We start from the raw sequence: 17,143 nt of genomic DNA on the forward strand, positions 1-17,143 counted from the left end.
ACAGAGGTAACTGAAACCTAGTTTTGAACAGATTTGGAGATCCACTACCGTCAATGAGATTCCATGTGGGACTGTAGGTACGGAGGTGGGAGCCAGTCCCATCACTGCCGCCTTATGTGAAGTTCCAACAAACAGTGATTTCCACAGATTGGTTCAAAACACAGATGATCCTCACAGCTGTAACTGCTTCAGGAAGTCCTAGCAGAGAAATTATTTTCCATTTCAGAGATTCCTACAGACACAGAGCAGGAAAGGGGTTCCAGAGATGAGCTAGCTCCTTTACTGTCAGTCATATCAGTTCTATCTCTGTTAGTTCTGACAGATGTTTGTTTAAGTTGTTCTCAAAGACTTCCAGTGACAGGTTCCTGACATGTCCTCAAACACTCTCTATATATTTCAGTGCTCCACTGTCCTTTACTGTTCAAAGGTATTCCCTACTCTAAACTGACTTAGTCATACCCTGCTGTAAACTTATCACTGGCAGTGAACTGGAAAATAGTTTATTCCCTCACGTTTTGCAACTATCTTATGTATTTAAAGAGTTATGCCTCTGCTCCCACTTTTCTTTCAGCTCAGAAACCCCTGCTGGCTCGCTCTGTGTCTCCATGTGAGGCCTTGCCAATGCCAAGCACTGATGAATAAATTGCTTTACCTGCTTACAGAGTTCAGAATTGTGTGAGCCTTTTTCTTTCTTTTTTTTTTTTTTGCAACAGGATGGTTTTGTTACATCACGTTCAATTTGTGACTCGGCAAACTTTTAGATGCCCTGTGTCCCCAGGCTGTTTTCAAAGTCCTGGAAACACAAATGTAACAGTAGCTACCTCTTTAAACTGTGGTTTGTATTGTAGAAAGTTCCCACAATATATTAAGGCAATATTAACTTTTAACTGGGCCCAGGCCCAGTCTCCTCCAGCAGCATGTAACATGGTTATGATGTGACACGGTGTTCTGTAACACAGACAGGCATCTACAGGGCCTAAGGAGAACAGGAGAATGCTGTGGGTTAGTGAAATAATGTCTCCATCAGCAACAAAGAAATGAAAATTGGGTTGTGTTTGGGCTGTGGTTTGGAACTGAATGTTAGTAAAGCTCCTTGCTCCAGTTTCTCTCCCCTCCTTTCTTGTTCTGTACTAACCTGCCTCTACAAAGGGATAGCAATGTGAGATGCTGTAATCAGACTTCACTCACTTGGAGCAGGTTGTAAGTGGATTCACTTGCATTTACAATGCAGGAGGAGAAAAGTAGACTGTGGCTGTAAAACACTGAGAACATTAAACAAAATCTTACCATCTTCACGCTTAACTTGAATTGCAAAGTATTTCCTACCATGAAAACTAATCAAGAGCTGGGTTTCTGACATTTTAAAATTGCATGCTAATTGTTCTGCCAAGTTTTAACACTTTGTGTCTACTACGCTCACTAAGTTCCTTCAGTCAAACTCAGTCTATGCTCTTGATCTTTAGTAGGACTTTTAGCTGAAAAAAGGAGATAAACACCTTTGCAAAACCAAACAAAAATATAAGCTGCTTCACATGGTCTTGTAAGAGCAGAACACAGATTAGGAGAGGGAGAAAAGAATTTTAGAGTGATGAAGTGAGACAGAAATAACTACTTTTTTGTCAGCTTCTTCCTTTTTGTATTTCAGCTGTTCTAAAACTGTGTGGAAGATCACTTATCTGGACTGTAACAGTACAAAAGGTCCTTAACCTTCTTCTGTGTCTTCATCATAATTAGTGTGGTGAAAAAGAGCGCAGACTTATACAGAATGATTAATTAGTGTTTGACCTAAATACTTGTAGTAACTTATAAGAAAATTTCCCAGCCTCTCATACCAGCACGTTTTAAAATGCTGATGAGGGTTGCTAAACAGAAAACTTTTCATATGGGAGGACAGAATTAACTATTCTCTGCAATCATTTCCAAAGGAACCTTGAAACCTGAACAGCAGGAGAGGAAACACATTTATGCAGAAAACACAAATGTCAGGGGCTTTCCATGGTAACTGTAATTCCTTTCGAGGTTGTCGCTGTCCCAGAGTTTTTCTCCCTGTCACTGACCATCAGAGATTCAGAAGCTGAGCACTGGCTCCTCCCCACTGGACAGCTCTCCACAAAGCCCAGGCTTCCCCGACCTCCCAGGTCTAGCAGGACACAAAGCAAATAAAGAATCCTAACCTTGCGCTCAGAATCCTTTGGTTACAGATTCCCCCGTGGCTGTCCATGGGCAGTGACTCGTGGCCTCCCTCTGAAGCAGGTGCTAAACTCTCTCCAGGATATTTCAGCTTCCTCTCTCATCTTGTTTCTAGGATGTGACAGGGATGACCCTGCTCACAAACACTCTCTCTACTGACACAGGAATTCTCTTGCTTCTTCTATGTAATTTTCCTGGAGAAACTGGAAAACTAAGAACAAGATCCTTGGTAGAGGTAACACGCTGCAGTGTGGACAAGGCAGGAGGTATTTCAGGAGAACACAGCCAGCAACGTGCAGACAGAGCACAGGCAAAACCCACATCCTTAAGGTGACAACACTGAGGACTTTGAAACCATACTTTTATTTCAAAACTCAAGTATGTGATACTATACAGTACAATACCAGCACACTTGTGCAAAATCTTACAATATTACAAATTTAAATATGATACACAAAAATAGTGCCCTTTTGAAATTCCTTTCACTAGAAACATTTGTGCTGTGCAGGAAAAACAATAAATGTGTCTTGTTAAAGCAGAAAAATAAATATTGCACCTCAAGAAAACTATTTCAGTGTTAATAGCATAAATAATAGTTCTATTTCTTGTTATCTGATGTGATCTTTGAACACAGAAGAGGTTGTTGGGGTTTTTTTCCAGATAAAGCAAACTAATATCCAACAAATAAAATAACATTTAGAATAGTTTTTGAGCTTAATCTAAATTCCTATTAAAAAAGGTGTTTTCATTAAACTAACTGAAAAATATAAGCAAAACTATTTACTGTGCTGTTAGTCATTGTGGTTTGTTATTTTTAGTGGACGGTTTGCTCAAAGTAGTTATAAAAAGAGCAATTTTTTTAAAAATAAATTTTATCTTCATTTTTGCACCCTCATTAAAATCTTGTCTCCTTCAGTAGATTCCCCACAAGAAAGCAAAAACTTTGTGGTGAAATTACACTTGCCTTAGACATGCAAGTAGTTCAGTTCAAATCAGTACAACTACTTGTGGGAATTGGCCCTGGAGCACTGATTCCACAAAAAGCCAGTGTGCTGAATCTCAAGAGAGGATGGAGACCTCGTTCACCCACTGACCAAAAAAGCTTTAACACATGCTTAACATTAAGCAGTTTGAGAGTTCTGTTGACCTCAATATCTTTCTATGTGTACTTAAAATAAGTTGTTGGGCTCACATCAGTGAAGATGTAAATAAAAGTGAATTAATTCGATTATAGGCACTGATAATTATTTTTTTTCAGTGCAGCCCACCATGTCCACAATCACATAATCAAACATGCACCATAATTTCTGGCACAGAGAATTCTTAATATTCAGAACTATTTCCCTTCAATTTTTAATGCCTTATTAAGCACGTCATTTGTAAAGAATATTAAGTTAAAGAAGCTGATTTTAATCAAGAAGTGTTCAAAGAACAACTGACAAGTTTCTTCAAATACTGAAAGTACGTGAAATATCACAGTAGTTCTTCACAGTCAGATATTCTAACTGAACCAAACAGATTCCAAGTAATTTGCAAGAAACCTTCTTCTGTCTTATTCTTTACCAATTACAATTTTAGACCAAATGACACTTTCCCATTTTCCTTTTTGAACTTCCTTAAGCACACTATTCCTCAATAATATATACTTTAAAACACAAAACCCCTCTCCCAACTGCTTACAGACTCTCTCATTCCCCATTGCCCCTAAAAACAAAGTGGTTGTGGTCTGCTTTTTTAATTTTTTTTATTTTTCTTTTCCTTCTCTTTTCTATAAATGTCTCCTAAGAAACGTATAGTTAAAGATGTAACAAACAAAAATTCACCAGCAGGATACTCATTACTAGTGCCAGATACGTGAATTAAATTGCTGACTGAGTTAGGAACCTTTTATCTTTGACAGTTAGCTTGAGGTTCAGTGTTTACACCAGAAGAAAACAGGACACTATTATCTGCATCTGAACTGAAATTACAGTACTTCATAACACCCTTATCCTTCAGTTGGTGAACAGACCCATTTCTCAGTCAGAAAATGCCAGAAGAATGCAAGGTAGGAGTGCAATCAAGTGTCACAATGACTTTGATATTGTGGCTGTAGCTATGGAAAGACAGTCACAGCTCACCTTCAGTCAGAAGTGATGTTCAGCAGGTACATAAGGTACACCCTCAGTGACACACATTTTGGTCTCAGCCCTAGCTGGTGGGTTTTTTACAGATAATGGCTTCAGCATTTTGAAGTTGCTTATCTAAGAATTTCAGGCTTTCACATTCTTGTGTAAGAACTCCCAACTCCCAGATAGGCAGAACTGCAAAAGATGAATCTCTCATCAGCTGGCAGTTGAGCTTTGGAAGTGTATTGGATCATTTGTATACCTGGCATCAGGTTCTGAAAATGAACTACTGAAAACACACACTGAGCTTTCTGAACTCCTCACTGCTTCCCTGTCCTGATTCCCACAGGCACTGGTTGGGTTCTGGCTGTTGCAGAACTGTGTTCCTGCTGCACATCTCAAACCAGATCTGTTTCCGGTATCAGTAGTGGGGCTAATGGTAGGGCTTAGTGAATTAGTAATAGTTCACTAAGTGTGATCACCTGTATACAGAGGTTTGAAGAGTTCTTGTTTTCTTTGTTTCTTTTTTAATAAAGAATTCCCATGTCCAAGGCTGCTGTATTCTGGGCTTGGGCAGCTCATCTAACCTTCCAGACAGCAACTACTTTCTGCTGTAACCAGTACTGACTCTGAGTGTCACACAGAACTTTCTGCAAAGCATGTCCCTTTGATATACCAGAAGTTCCCAGATTTATTTGATGATGTCACATAGACTCCATTTTAGGTTCTGTTGAGTATCCCATTTTAAAAGAAGTGGTGGTCCCATTCTTAAAGTATATCATAAATCACATTTATGCATGTACTTAACATTCCATTTAAATAATCATACAGATAATTCCTCTAAAAATTACCCCATCAGCAAGGCATTTGGTCTAATAATATAATTAGATTCTTCCATAGAAAAACTTCTATTTCTACCCAATAATCATGAATAAGGAAATTAATTAGACTCTTAAAACCCAAAGGACTTAAATGCAATTAGTACTTCAACAATCAGCAATAAATTCAGGAAATGCCAAGAAAAGCACTAACTGCAAATGCAGGTTTTATAATTTTCTTCAAAAGACCAATGTCCTGTGCAAATCACTCTTTTAAACGTCTTGCTGGTTGCTCATCAGTGCCACAACCTTATCACGATTCCACATTCCTTTATTTGTATCAGTCGGTTACAATAAGAGGACAGACAGGATTATTCATCAGATCGTCATCTTGGCAAGATGTGTTCACCCTGCAGCCCCAGCCCTGGGGGTGTGGAGTAACTCACTTGTCCAAGAGCTCACGTGTGACAGCCGCAGGGGTGACGAAGCACTACCTTTAACAACAGTGGGCTAACGCGCAAACCTGCCCAGGGACCACGAACACGCGCTTGTTCCTTTATTATTCAGCGCGTTGCTCGTGTCGAAATCCTGAGTTCCACCAGGAGTACTGGTGGGCAGCAGAGCAGCTGGCCTTCCCTTCAGCTCCCTCGGACTTCTCATCGCAGGAGTTGTAGGAATGGTAGATTCCCAACACCACGGCAAAAATGATGATTGCAGCCACTACGAGCCAAACCACGTTCCAGTGTTTGCACAGTTTGGGGTACAGTATATATAAATAATTAATGATGACTTCAAGTCTGCTGTAAAATTAAAAGAAAACTGTTATATATGCAAATTTGTTATCTCAAGCTTTTCAGTTTGAGAGGTTTCATAACTATATGGTGCATCATCTTTTTTCCCAATACAACACCTTGTCAAAGAAGAAACAGCCTGCAAAGTTCTTCTAAGGAGAGCTCAGATATTCCAACTCAAACTATTCTATGACACGAGTAATATTTGCAGGACTGTAAACTTGACTTCTATTTCTCTCATCTGTCAACTGGCAAATCTCAGAGCTTGGTGTGATGTAAAATCCTGGTCTGTTCATCCCTTGATCAACTAAGCTAGATATTAGAACATGTCATAAACATTTCTTCCTATCAGTGTCCTGGCTATTGAGATGGCTACCCTGTGAACACAGCTGAAGTCTCAAATCAAGAGATGTTTATAATCACAATGCTTATGGAGTGGAAATGAATTCTTCTGGATCAAGTAAGGTTCCCTGCCTTAGCTTGGGATTGGACATTCTACTTCCTTTGGCCAGCATTCCATTCGCCTCTAGCTCAAAAGACTCGTTGCTTTCCAAAGGCAGGAAACGGCAGGAGTATTGAATTGGGTGGTAAAGCCACTGAGGAGACTCAATAATGAACTGCAAGAAAAATTGAACATTTCAGGTGTGTTTTCCAGTCAGGAACCAAATGCTTCAGGGAGGACATGAAGCAGATGATTCAGAAGTCCCCAGTACAGACAGAGAGCACTGGGTACAGAAGGGTGCAGTGAATATGTCACTGCAGTGACAGGCAGGAACTCCAGCACGATGCTGTCCTGCTGCACCCCCTCAGCTCCCAGAGGGAGCACCTGCCTGCCCAGGTCGAGCCCAGCACAGCTGAGGAGCTTGTCTTACTCTGTATTCAGCTTGTAGATGACCCTTTGGGAATGACACACAGCACAAATCTGGGCACCAGATTCCTGAATTAAAACCTCCTTGAGACAATGCATGTCTGCAGACAGATACAGTCCGGCATCTAAAGAACTTTTCTGGAACATTTTTTTACCTTGAATCAGAACCAAACCCCATTAAGATGAAGCATCTTGATGTCAACATACAATTTTAGCTGAAATAGTAACACAAAAAGTTTTGCATTTTGCAACTACATTGTGTTGGAACACGCCTTTCTGTGAAAATACTGTAATTTCAAATATGCTTCCCAACACTGGAGGAAAACACGTCAAGGTGATAGTCTAAAACACTTGATTGGGTACCACAAATAGAAAAGAGTGGCCCCTCCTGTATGGACATATTACACCACTGTCTCACCTGCTTTTCAGGTTTTTAATCTCATCTTCATTTTCACTTTCTTCGTGTTCATCATGACTTTCTTTGGGTGTCTCTTCATCTTCTTCCTTCAGTTCTTGAAGTTCTTTGGTTTTCTTCAAGCCTTCCTGGTAGCTTTAACCCACAAAACATGTCTTTCTTAGTCTAGCATGCTGTATAAGCCTGATTTATTTATTGAAAAATTAACTTTATGTTTTGTTACATGCAATAAACCAGAAGTAGCAGTGTTGCAGCCCTTGGACAAGAATAAAAATTAGCAGAAGACCATGGATACAGCACACAGAGACAGCCTTAAAAGAGGATTATATAAGGGCTGATACGAAATTTATCATCTTGAACAAGAAAAAGAGGTTAAAGTCCTCAACAGAGAAAACCTTTTGTCTGCTGTAAATGAGTTGGTAAATATTTCTCTATTATTTTTCAATAATTTTGAACACCCTGCAGATATTTGTTTTCTCCTGAAGAATAAATCAATGCTGAAGACAGATGGCATGCTGGATTCTGCAGGAGGGGGTCAAAATTTTTGTCTCACTCTTCACATAGTACAGAGTTCTTTGCTTGGCATTCAGAAACAGATCCCAAAGTTGTTAATTGCCCCAAAACATGCCGTGTAAAGCACTTTGAGACACAAACAACACGACTACTGCAACAGTTGATATTTACTCTTTAGTAATTTCCATGTAGCCTTTTCAGAATGAACATTTCATAAGGCTGTTTTTGGATTATCTTGTCATGAAGCTGAGCACTGTTGACATAAGAACACCCACCTAGCTCAGAATCTCTGATATAACTGCTCTCCCACAGTTTGCCTTTCATTAATGAAGGATGAAAATCAAGAGATACCAAGCAAATACAATGAGTGAAGCTCACTCATGTTGTTTTCCACATTCTTCCAATCATTACTCTCTTCTAGGAGCACCTTTCAATTCTGTCACTCATTTAAAAATTGCATTTAAAAATAAATTTTAAAAACATACGTACTGATCTGGTAGCACATATTTACAAGTTTAGTTCACATGAAATATTCCCACCCTTTGTTATATGCTTCCTCTTCTATCTTGGCTTTGGTTTCAGGGCTGATCTCTTCCAACCCACTCTGTGACAGCACAGATGGGGAGGTTTCACAGTCAGGCTCTCCATTAGACTTTCCACTGCCAAGACAAAAGAAAAGGACAAACAGAAAATATTGCCACTGAAATCTGTTGTATTTGGAGTACACTACAATTTTGTGACTCATCATTTGTGTTCTTTAATGTACATCCAAGAAATGAAATGTCTTTCAAAAGAAAAAATACACATCAAGAAAAATATTCATTTAAAAATGCTGTGATTTAAGAACAGTAATTGTTATGTTTCTAAGCTAATATGACTTGCATTTTGCTTCTTGTTTAGAAAAAGAAAAAAAACCTGCATTTGTTTCCTGGCTCGTCCACGGGATTTATTTGCACTTCTTGAAAACCTTTCCATCAATTTTTTAAAAATCATCCTAGAAATTGTAACCTGCTACATAAGGGGAAAATAACAGAAATAATATCAAATACCAATTTAACAAAACATTGGTTTTATTTGCCTTTTAGGTACTCCCCTCTGCTGACTTCATGTGCTGAACTGATGCACAAGTGAAAAAAACCACAAGCACACACAATGTTTTAGTCACTAAAACTTTCCTTAAGTAAAAGCTTTGAGCATTCAGCCTAAAGTTAAGCCATTTTATTGTTGCTCTCTTCCTGCAGTGTTCTCCTCTCCTTATTTATTTGATCTGGGACAAGGAGTTTAAGTGATTGAGACATAACAGCAAATCTATCCAAGTCAAGGTTTAATAAACTCACCAGCGGAACCCATTTCAACTTCTAACCTTTTTTGTAGGCCTTATTTTTCAGGTACTAAACTTGACACCGTCTGTGGGTAACGGATTTTCTCTCAAGAAGTCATATTAACAAGAGACATTATTTGCACTTGGACCTTAAACAACTAATGTTTATAAGCCTGAAGTGTTTAAAAATACAAAACTGTGCTGGACTATGGAATTTTACTCTACTATACCAGCTGGCCCATGCACACATACTTATGCTCAAACTTGAATTTTAGTGTTCTGCCTCTGTTACTTGATAACACGTTTTGTTTTCTTAAGATCCAGTGAGAAATATTGATAAGCTTTTTTGGTTGTTGCTTTTTCTCCCAGACTTTCTGTATGGTCTCAAAGATGGTCAAAGATCTTGCAGAGTTCCTTCGAATTGTAACAACTAGTGCTGTAGTTCAGTGGTTTTGTTTTCCCAATTGTTGTATGTTTACATTCTTAGTAAAGCTCAGAGATTAAAAAAAAGACAAAAGATAAATTTTGTCCTGCCTCAGCACTAATCTGAAGTACATGAAATTTAATATTCTGTACTGCTGTGAGATCTACACATGTCAAAGGTTTTGATTTGTATGCTGCAAGCATCCTAAAAAAAGCTTTAACTTAAATTAGTATTTCAGATATTTTATTGTGACACCATAAACAGTTTGAATGTCCAAAGTAGTAGTAGTGACAATCTCAACAAAAATCAGTGGGATGTTTTAGTAAGATTATTTCTGAAACACCAGCAAGCAACTTCCTTAGAAGCATCCTTGGAAAAGGGCTGGACAACTTTTGATTTTTGCTTTCTAGGCTGACTGTACTTACAAATAAAGTACATGCACACGAGTGTGCAAATGCAGCAGTGCCTGTGTCCATAATGGTAACTATTTACAGGCAAGGGTAGCCTGTAAATTACTGGGATAGTCAAATTAAGGAGTATTCATACCCTGGGTTGTTCATGGCCAACTTTAAATGCAGCATTAATTTCTTCCAGGAAATACATGGATAAAAAAGTCATGCACTGTATGTAATGCTCTTCGTTTTCTCAAGCTTTGAAGGTGTAAAATCTGATGCATTTTTTACTTGATGAGTTCTACTGATCACAGCAGGCTCAGTTTAGTTCTGAGGTACTGCTTGTAAACTCCTTGACCATGAAAAGAAAAATATGACGGTGCCATGGAAAAACACAGTTACCAGATCATGAATCAACCCAAGCCAACACTGTGTCACTGACTTCAGTACCTCCTTCCTTGGTTTAGGAACGACAGAAATGATCCAATTATCATTTCATATTAGGATTTAATAGGTAAGGAGATGACCTAGACAACTCACTTTTCTAGAAGTGCTGGCAGAGCAGGACTAGATGTTAGGCTGCTCCTTCCATTACTAGGTGATTCAGACTGTAAGTAAAACACAGCAACAAATGTTATATCCATTAATTAATTTCAAATGAGTGTTCAATAAAATAACAATGTGTTGCTTAGGTTTTCTTCCCACACTCACGAGCAAAGTATCTTTAATATGGAGGTTCCAAATTTACCACAGTAGACAGGGGACTTGTACACTAAGAATCTTCTCTGAAATAGATTGATCACTGAATAATATCTTTATTGTATCTCTCCTATTATTTGAAAAACATTATTAGCTGACTTTTCAAAGGGAAGTTTTAAACAAAACCAAATCATAATAAACCGTGGCAAACAAACACACTTAGTTCCTGAAACAATTGGCTCTGAGGACATCATAACTAAATTGCACAAACAGATGCTTTTCTTAAAACTAAAATGGATTTAGCTTCTCAGCAAACCCCCTCATTAAAATAAACCTATATTTTGAACATTTTTAACTGCATAACTTTCAGGTTATGTTCCATCATAGCTCCTCTCTGAACAGTTAGTATGCCTTGCAGTTTTCCTCCAAGGCATTTGTATGGATTTATTATGTTCAGATTAGGTTATCATTTGATTTAATAAAGTTTTATAAGCAAACAGCCAACACGGAGGCTGATGATTTCACTAATCCCAGATCATCACAGAACCTCTAAATTTGTACCACATACATTTCTGTATGTATTAATTACATAAGCTTCTGTTCAGTGTTCTATGGTGTCTAGTTAAAATTCCTCTCCTACACTGCACATGTATTTTCACAACTTCTTTCCTGTATGCTGCTACAGGTGAAAAGGCAAATTGCCTCACTAATGTCCAATGCCTCTGAATCAGCAGCCCTCCCTCTTCAGCAGTTTCTAAAGTGATCATTTGAGGAGGTAGATTCTGAAGGCACATGTCCCTTCCAAACAGGAATTGCCCTCTTCACTAGGATGGAGTCAAAACAAGTTAAACCAATGAAAGGGCTTCCATTTTTTAGTAACTGTGGCTTAGCTGTATGTACAAGTAGTTTAGATAAAAAAAATACTAACTTTAAAATGTGGGGTTTACTTACCAGGGATGGCATTGAAGGTATAGGTGAAGCTGTTGGTGACTGACCAGGAATGTTCAAGGAGTTAAACTTAGGAACAACTGCAACACTGACTCTCCTCCGAGGCATATTCTGTGAGGAACAACAATTTATTTCTTTTTCTATCATACAGCGAGACAGACTGAAGAACAATTCTACAGGTTAACAGGAGTGGAAAAGATGTAGGTTAATGTCTCGTGGGGAAAAGGAGAGTTGGGAGGAAAATTAAGATAAATGGATGCTAGGCTGTGGTTTTCCCCAGGAATTCCTCTCATATGGTCTGCCTGTGGCAAGTGCTTAGTGTGGAGTGAGTGTGCTGCAGGGATGCTGCTCCTTTCCCTCCATACTGAAAGCCCAGTAAAGTCACACAGCAGATGTGGTCTGAGCTGATGCTGTCAGCTCTAATTATATGCTATTATCTTTCAATCAATCGGATGTATAATGATAGTGGGGAAAGTGAGAGTGTCACAATGACTGGCAAATAATGTAGGTGCACATGAAAATCTTACCTTGCCACGTACCCATTCTGATATCCTGTACCCACTATGGGCTATTGATTACATCTTACATTGATTACAACTTACAGAACCCACAGCACCCATTCCTTCCACAGGAACGTCCTGTGAACATTCCCCTCTCCCCCACCCGTGAGTTGTTAGGTACCATCATGTGACATTGCTCACATTTCCCACGGATCATGAGCATTCTTTATGTGACAAACACATGCACACTGTACACAATATATTCCAGCTCAAATACAGATCACATAAGTTTCGGCTGTAATTTGGTAAGTAGTCAAATGCTTCATCCTACAAAAATCTATGTAAAATCTGTGCTTCCAGCTGAGTAAAACCATCAAAACACAGCTTTGTTTCAGTGCAAATCCAAACACTTCTGGTCTAGACAACTTTACAGGAAGGGAGTTAAACACAGATTTAGTACATACATAGGAGGAGTCACCTACTCCATGATCCTGGTTCTAGACTAAACCAACTGTACCTATTCATTAATGACAATTTTATTTAATTTACTGCTGCAAAACCACACTGGGAGTCTTCAGCCATCTTAGGCAGTCCATTTTAGTGATTGGGGGTTTTCTCCCTGCTCTTTATTACTTGGACTTGTCCTTCTTAAATTTAATCTTTTTTGGGACCTCTGTTTCAACTTATCTGGTTCTCATTCTGAAATCAAATGTTGCCCTTAGCAGGCTCTGTGCTCTAATTCTTTATATCCAACACTCAGAGGTGGCAGGAATAAACTAAATCTAAAGAACTACAACCTAAACAAATAAAAATATGAAAATAAAAAGTAGACTGAGTATAATGCCTCTGACCACCAAATTTCATAATGGCCACATTGGGATTCATGTCTCTCAAAACACTGGTTGTTTTAGCAAGTTTTGTAATAAACTTTATCTCCAACACTTGGAATTTTTGCAGAAATGAAACACTGGACATGTTGAAGCTATTAATGGGTCAAGCAAAAACAATCTGAGACCGTCTCTCACTCTGAATACTTTGTCAATACTTTGATGCTAACTAAAAAATGAGCAACACTTAAAAAATAACTGTTCCTACCTAAGGTGCTCTGACCATGATGAAATTCTTAAGATAATGAAAATGTTATTTGTGGGAAAACGAGCAGGTGTTCAGCAGTTATGGCCATGGAATCCTGAATCATATGCTAAGTTTGGATCCAGTGTTCAGTTTCCTCATTGAGGAACTAGAACAGAGCACGGGAACTGAGCCATTCTTTGGAGCACAGGTATGTGACCTGGATTATAATTATTCTTAAATAAATAGGACCTTTATAGTTTCACATCAAGCATGATTGTTATTGCACAAGATCATACTTAACCCTGTATCCAAAGGTGCAAAGCACATGTGCTAAATTACATGAACAATATTCAGAATTTAGCAGCCCTGTGTTTTGTACACAGCCTATAAAAGTGTCCGTAGACACAGACATTTCACTACACAAAATGTTCTTTTTTTAAAATATTGTAGAATTACCTTTCCAACAGTAAGAGACATGGATCTGGATGAACGAGGCACTCCATCTTCTACATAGAAAAAAGATAAAAACCAGCCTTAGACTATATGAGCATCTATAAATATTAATAAGCCTTTGCTTGCATTTCAAACTCAGATGCAGTATATTTATACAAGGTCTGTAGTGACCACATATTTACTCTGTTATACAGTTCTGATCTCAGCTTCACCTGCAGAAGTCATTTGAAATAATTGCAAAAATTAAACCATTTGTAACTTTACTGAGATCAGGCAAAGGGCCACTGTTTGCCTCCATATACAGATACTTGGTAATAAAATACTCCTATTTCAGTTTCTAGCACAGGAAAGAAAAGGTTGCAAAAAAAAAAAGTTTTGAATAATGAAATTTTGCTGTCCTCCATCTCCTAAAAGGTAGTTACTTTAAAATTGCACAAGCTATGTGCATGTGAAAGACACCAATGAAATGTCATTGAATCCCATCAGAATGTGGGAAGTGAAAGTGATTTCATATTACTCTACTATAGCATCACGTACGGTTCATATAACTTCATTTTAACTTATTTCTACAGGTTTTTTAAATCTACTCCTGCAGATCAAAACTTCATCAATAGATTTCATGGTACTTCACTTTAATAATTAACAGCACCAACGTCTCCCTGTATAGAGGCAAGACAAGCCCTTAAATTTTATTTTTTTTTTTTACCAGATGCACCATAGCTTCTGCTGGAATTCTGATTGGCAAGTTTCTTGAACTCCATTAGTTCAGCATGATCCTTTTCATATGTTCTTTTCAGATTTTCCACATACTGCATCATTACTTCTGTTGCTTTTGACATGCGTTTCTCCTAAGGAAGAAAAGGAGGGAATGCCCAGTTAAACTCTACATGCCTCCAACAAATCACCTGCCTTTATATCTGTGCTCCCTGTCTGGGCTAAATCTGGAATAGCTGTTCTTTAAGAAATACTGGTACCTCCACAACTGAAAATTCCTAAGCTAGTTAGGAAGACAAATGCACATGCATTCATACATATTTCACAGAATATCATAATTTATGTTGTCAGGTATTTATACAGCCTGTCTGTGTGCCCATCTGATTAGTTATGTGGCAAACCACACTGGTTTTCAAGCCCTCAAGGGTCTTAGTCACTGGCATCAGTCTGGTTGCTTAAAATGGAACAGTCTTGAATGTGGGAGGGCATTGCTGTGTTCTCATTTATACCTGCTCTGTTCTTATACTCTTTAGAGTTGTCTGACTGACCAAAGGCAGGTGACTGAACTGGATGAGCTTTTGGACCCAGAAAAGATTTTTTACTAGTGCAGCACTGATTTGCAGTAAGTTTCATGTGATGCAGCTGTAGTTCTGGATAATGTATATGTTCCTATTGTACAGATGTTGAATAGCTTAATGGGTAACCTTTTTCTCTTTGCATTTTATTTCCACGACTGAAATGGACATTTCAATTGCATCTGACACTGCAGTAGATACCTTTAAGCTGTTGAAATGGCAAACAAAGCTCAAAGGGTGAATGTATCCTCTAGCTATGGCTGAAAAACAGAGAGGGAGGGAACAGGTGCAGGCAGGACACACGTTAAACACCAGGATGTTCCTACCTGGCGAACGGCTCCGACCATCTCGGCGCGACTCGACAGCCTGGCAGCCAAACGCCGCAGGACAGCGATGTCCTCCAGCAGCTTCTGGTAGGCTTCCCTGTGCTCATAGTGGTGCCACAGGTGAGCTGAGGACTGGAGGGGAAATACATAAGATTTATCATCATGTCTTGCCACTTCTGGTTTTCACATGAAGTAGCCAGAGCCACAAAAAAGGGTAAAAATGTCTAGGCAGAACCACCCATGGACAGAGTGGCCCCAGAGGAGAGCCAGTGACCCAGACAGTGCTGCTGCTGTTCCAGGAGTTAAAGAGGGCTCAGCACATTTGCAACAATTTCCATCCTGAAATTTATCACGAATCGTGCCTCACTACCCATGCACTTTACAGATGACAAGTTTATTTGAACTAGCACTTAAAAATCATTGCTAAAGCACAAAGAACATTTTAATTCCCTGGGCATGAGGTGTTAAGAAGGACATTCATCTCCTTTCAGTGTCATGATACTTCACTTTCATCTGGAACATGAGACATTATAGTCTCAAGAATTCCAGATGTAAAAGAATAATTAAAAAACTAACATGGCCTGTAAATCAAATGGCAACTGCAATTTCTGAACCTTTTTTTTGTCAGTCAATAGAGACATCTATTCACTGCATTAATATGGTCACTTTGACAGCACAGATTGACACTGGAAAGCATCAAAGCACATAAATTCCTTGGGATTGGTTCCCAAAAGCAGTAATGAATTTAGATGTTTCATTAGCCAAACCTCTTCACTGAATACATTTTCTATTCACAGAGAAATTTGATATGAGAAAATCCTATACAATTTAGTTCAGTCTTAAACGCAAAGTTTGTCATGTTGGATGATTTCTGTATTCTAAAAGTGCATTTTTAGGATGGACCAGTTTTGGCAATGAGGTTGTTTTAAGTAATAAATCACATTGCTGCTGTCCACACAGTTTTCCCTCTGTCCAGCTGCAATGTGTCCCAGTTCTCTGCAACCCCTCACTTGTATTGCTGCAAGAGTAAGTCAAGGAGTTGAAATGATGTGTGAAAAGAATAACTCCTCCTTTTTTCTCCCACCTCAAAAGAAGGGAGTGATGTGCAGTAACTTTTTGAGCAGAGTTGTTTCAGAAATCACATTTGTAAGTGCGAACCTTTGGTGTAGAAACACAGCCAAGAGACTGATGAATGTGGCACAAAGACAACAATTGCAGCCACAAAAATTTTATACACTTATTTATCCTGGAAGCTACTTTGATAATAAATTACAACCAAAATTTGACTGCAAGAACCAAGAAGGCATAAGGGAAGAATCTGAGAAAAATCATCCATGGAATTTCAGATTTTCCATTTTTTTCCTTGGCAACTGTAACCTGCTTATTTCCTTGAACAAATCTGAAGTTCACGTAGATCAGATTTCTCTTGAAGTTAGGATTTTTAATAACAAACATCAATTATCACCACACTGATTAAAAGAATCAGAAAGACTGGTAAAACTGTTGTTGAGCCATATAACAAATACCTGCCCTTGAGAAATGAAGATAACCTCTCAACGCGATTGGAACAAGTCTGGGTCTAATATGATAGAGATTATACAGGAGTCATCACTACATTTAATTGCTTGTTAGTTTGTTCCATTGTACAGAACACAAGCTTTCACTGGAATGGCAGTTTCCACTTTGTTATAAATTACATGAAAAAGCTTATAAAAGCCAGACTGTAGTGTGTGAACTGCATAGAGGAAGACAAAGCTAATCACATCTGTCCCATGCTGGCAACGTGGCTCTTGGTGCCTAATTGGGGATTCTTAACAGAAGTACACGGCAAACCTAACACACATTTTTTCAGTCTGAAAAGCCTGAGATTTAATAGGTTGGTTTTGCTTGCTCTTTACATAGAGAACTAAGGGAAGAGCAGCAAAACATTCAAAACATTTGGTTTTCATTTTCCAGAAAAAATTAATCTGATCCTGAGGGGGCATGTATTCCCTAGGTAATCCTCGCTGCTTCC

At 38.6% G+C, this 17,143-nt stretch overlaps 1 protein-coding gene across 9 annotated transcripts in view; it reads right to left on the reverse strand.

Moving 5' to 3' along the window:
- Positions 1-2,412: 2,412 nt before the first annotated feature.
- Positions 2,413-17,143, reverse strand: part of IRAG1 (inositol 1,4,5-triphosphate receptor associated 1) — a 69,050-nt gene continuing 54,319 nt past the window's right edge. For 7 of the 9 annotated variants that reach the window (XM_050336185.1, XM_050336188.1, XM_050336180.1 and 4 more), the window contains 8 exons: positions 15,130-15,261; positions 14,221-14,362; positions 13,518-13,567; positions 11,491-11,598; positions 10,381-10,448; positions 8,243-8,362; positions 7,194-7,325; positions 2,413-5,916 (listed from right to left, as the gene is read on the reverse strand). In XM_050336185.1, the coding sequence (XP_050192142.1) occupies positions 5,676-5,916; positions 7,194-7,325; positions 8,243-8,362; positions 10,381-10,448; positions 11,491-11,598; positions 13,518-13,567; positions 14,221-14,362; positions 15,130-15,261 (993 nt within the window). In that variant the 3' untranslated portion in view covers positions 2,413-5,675. The remainder of the gene's footprint in view (positions 5,917-7,193; positions 7,326-8,242; positions 8,363-10,380; positions 10,449-11,490; positions 11,599-13,517; positions 13,568-14,220; positions 14,363-15,129; positions 15,262-17,143) is intronic. The other 2 variants (XM_050336186.1, XM_050336187.1) reach the window with 2 other exon arrangements.

This window comes from Myiozetetes cayanensis, unplaced genomic scaffold, assembly GCF_022539395.1.
Source record: "Myiozetetes cayanensis isolate MyiCay16 unplaced genomic scaffold, myiCay2020 scf6-25, whole genome shotgun sequence".
Classification (NCBI taxonomy): Eukaryota; Metazoa; Chordata; class Aves; order Passeriformes; family Tyrannidae; genus Myiozetetes; species Myiozetetes cayanensis.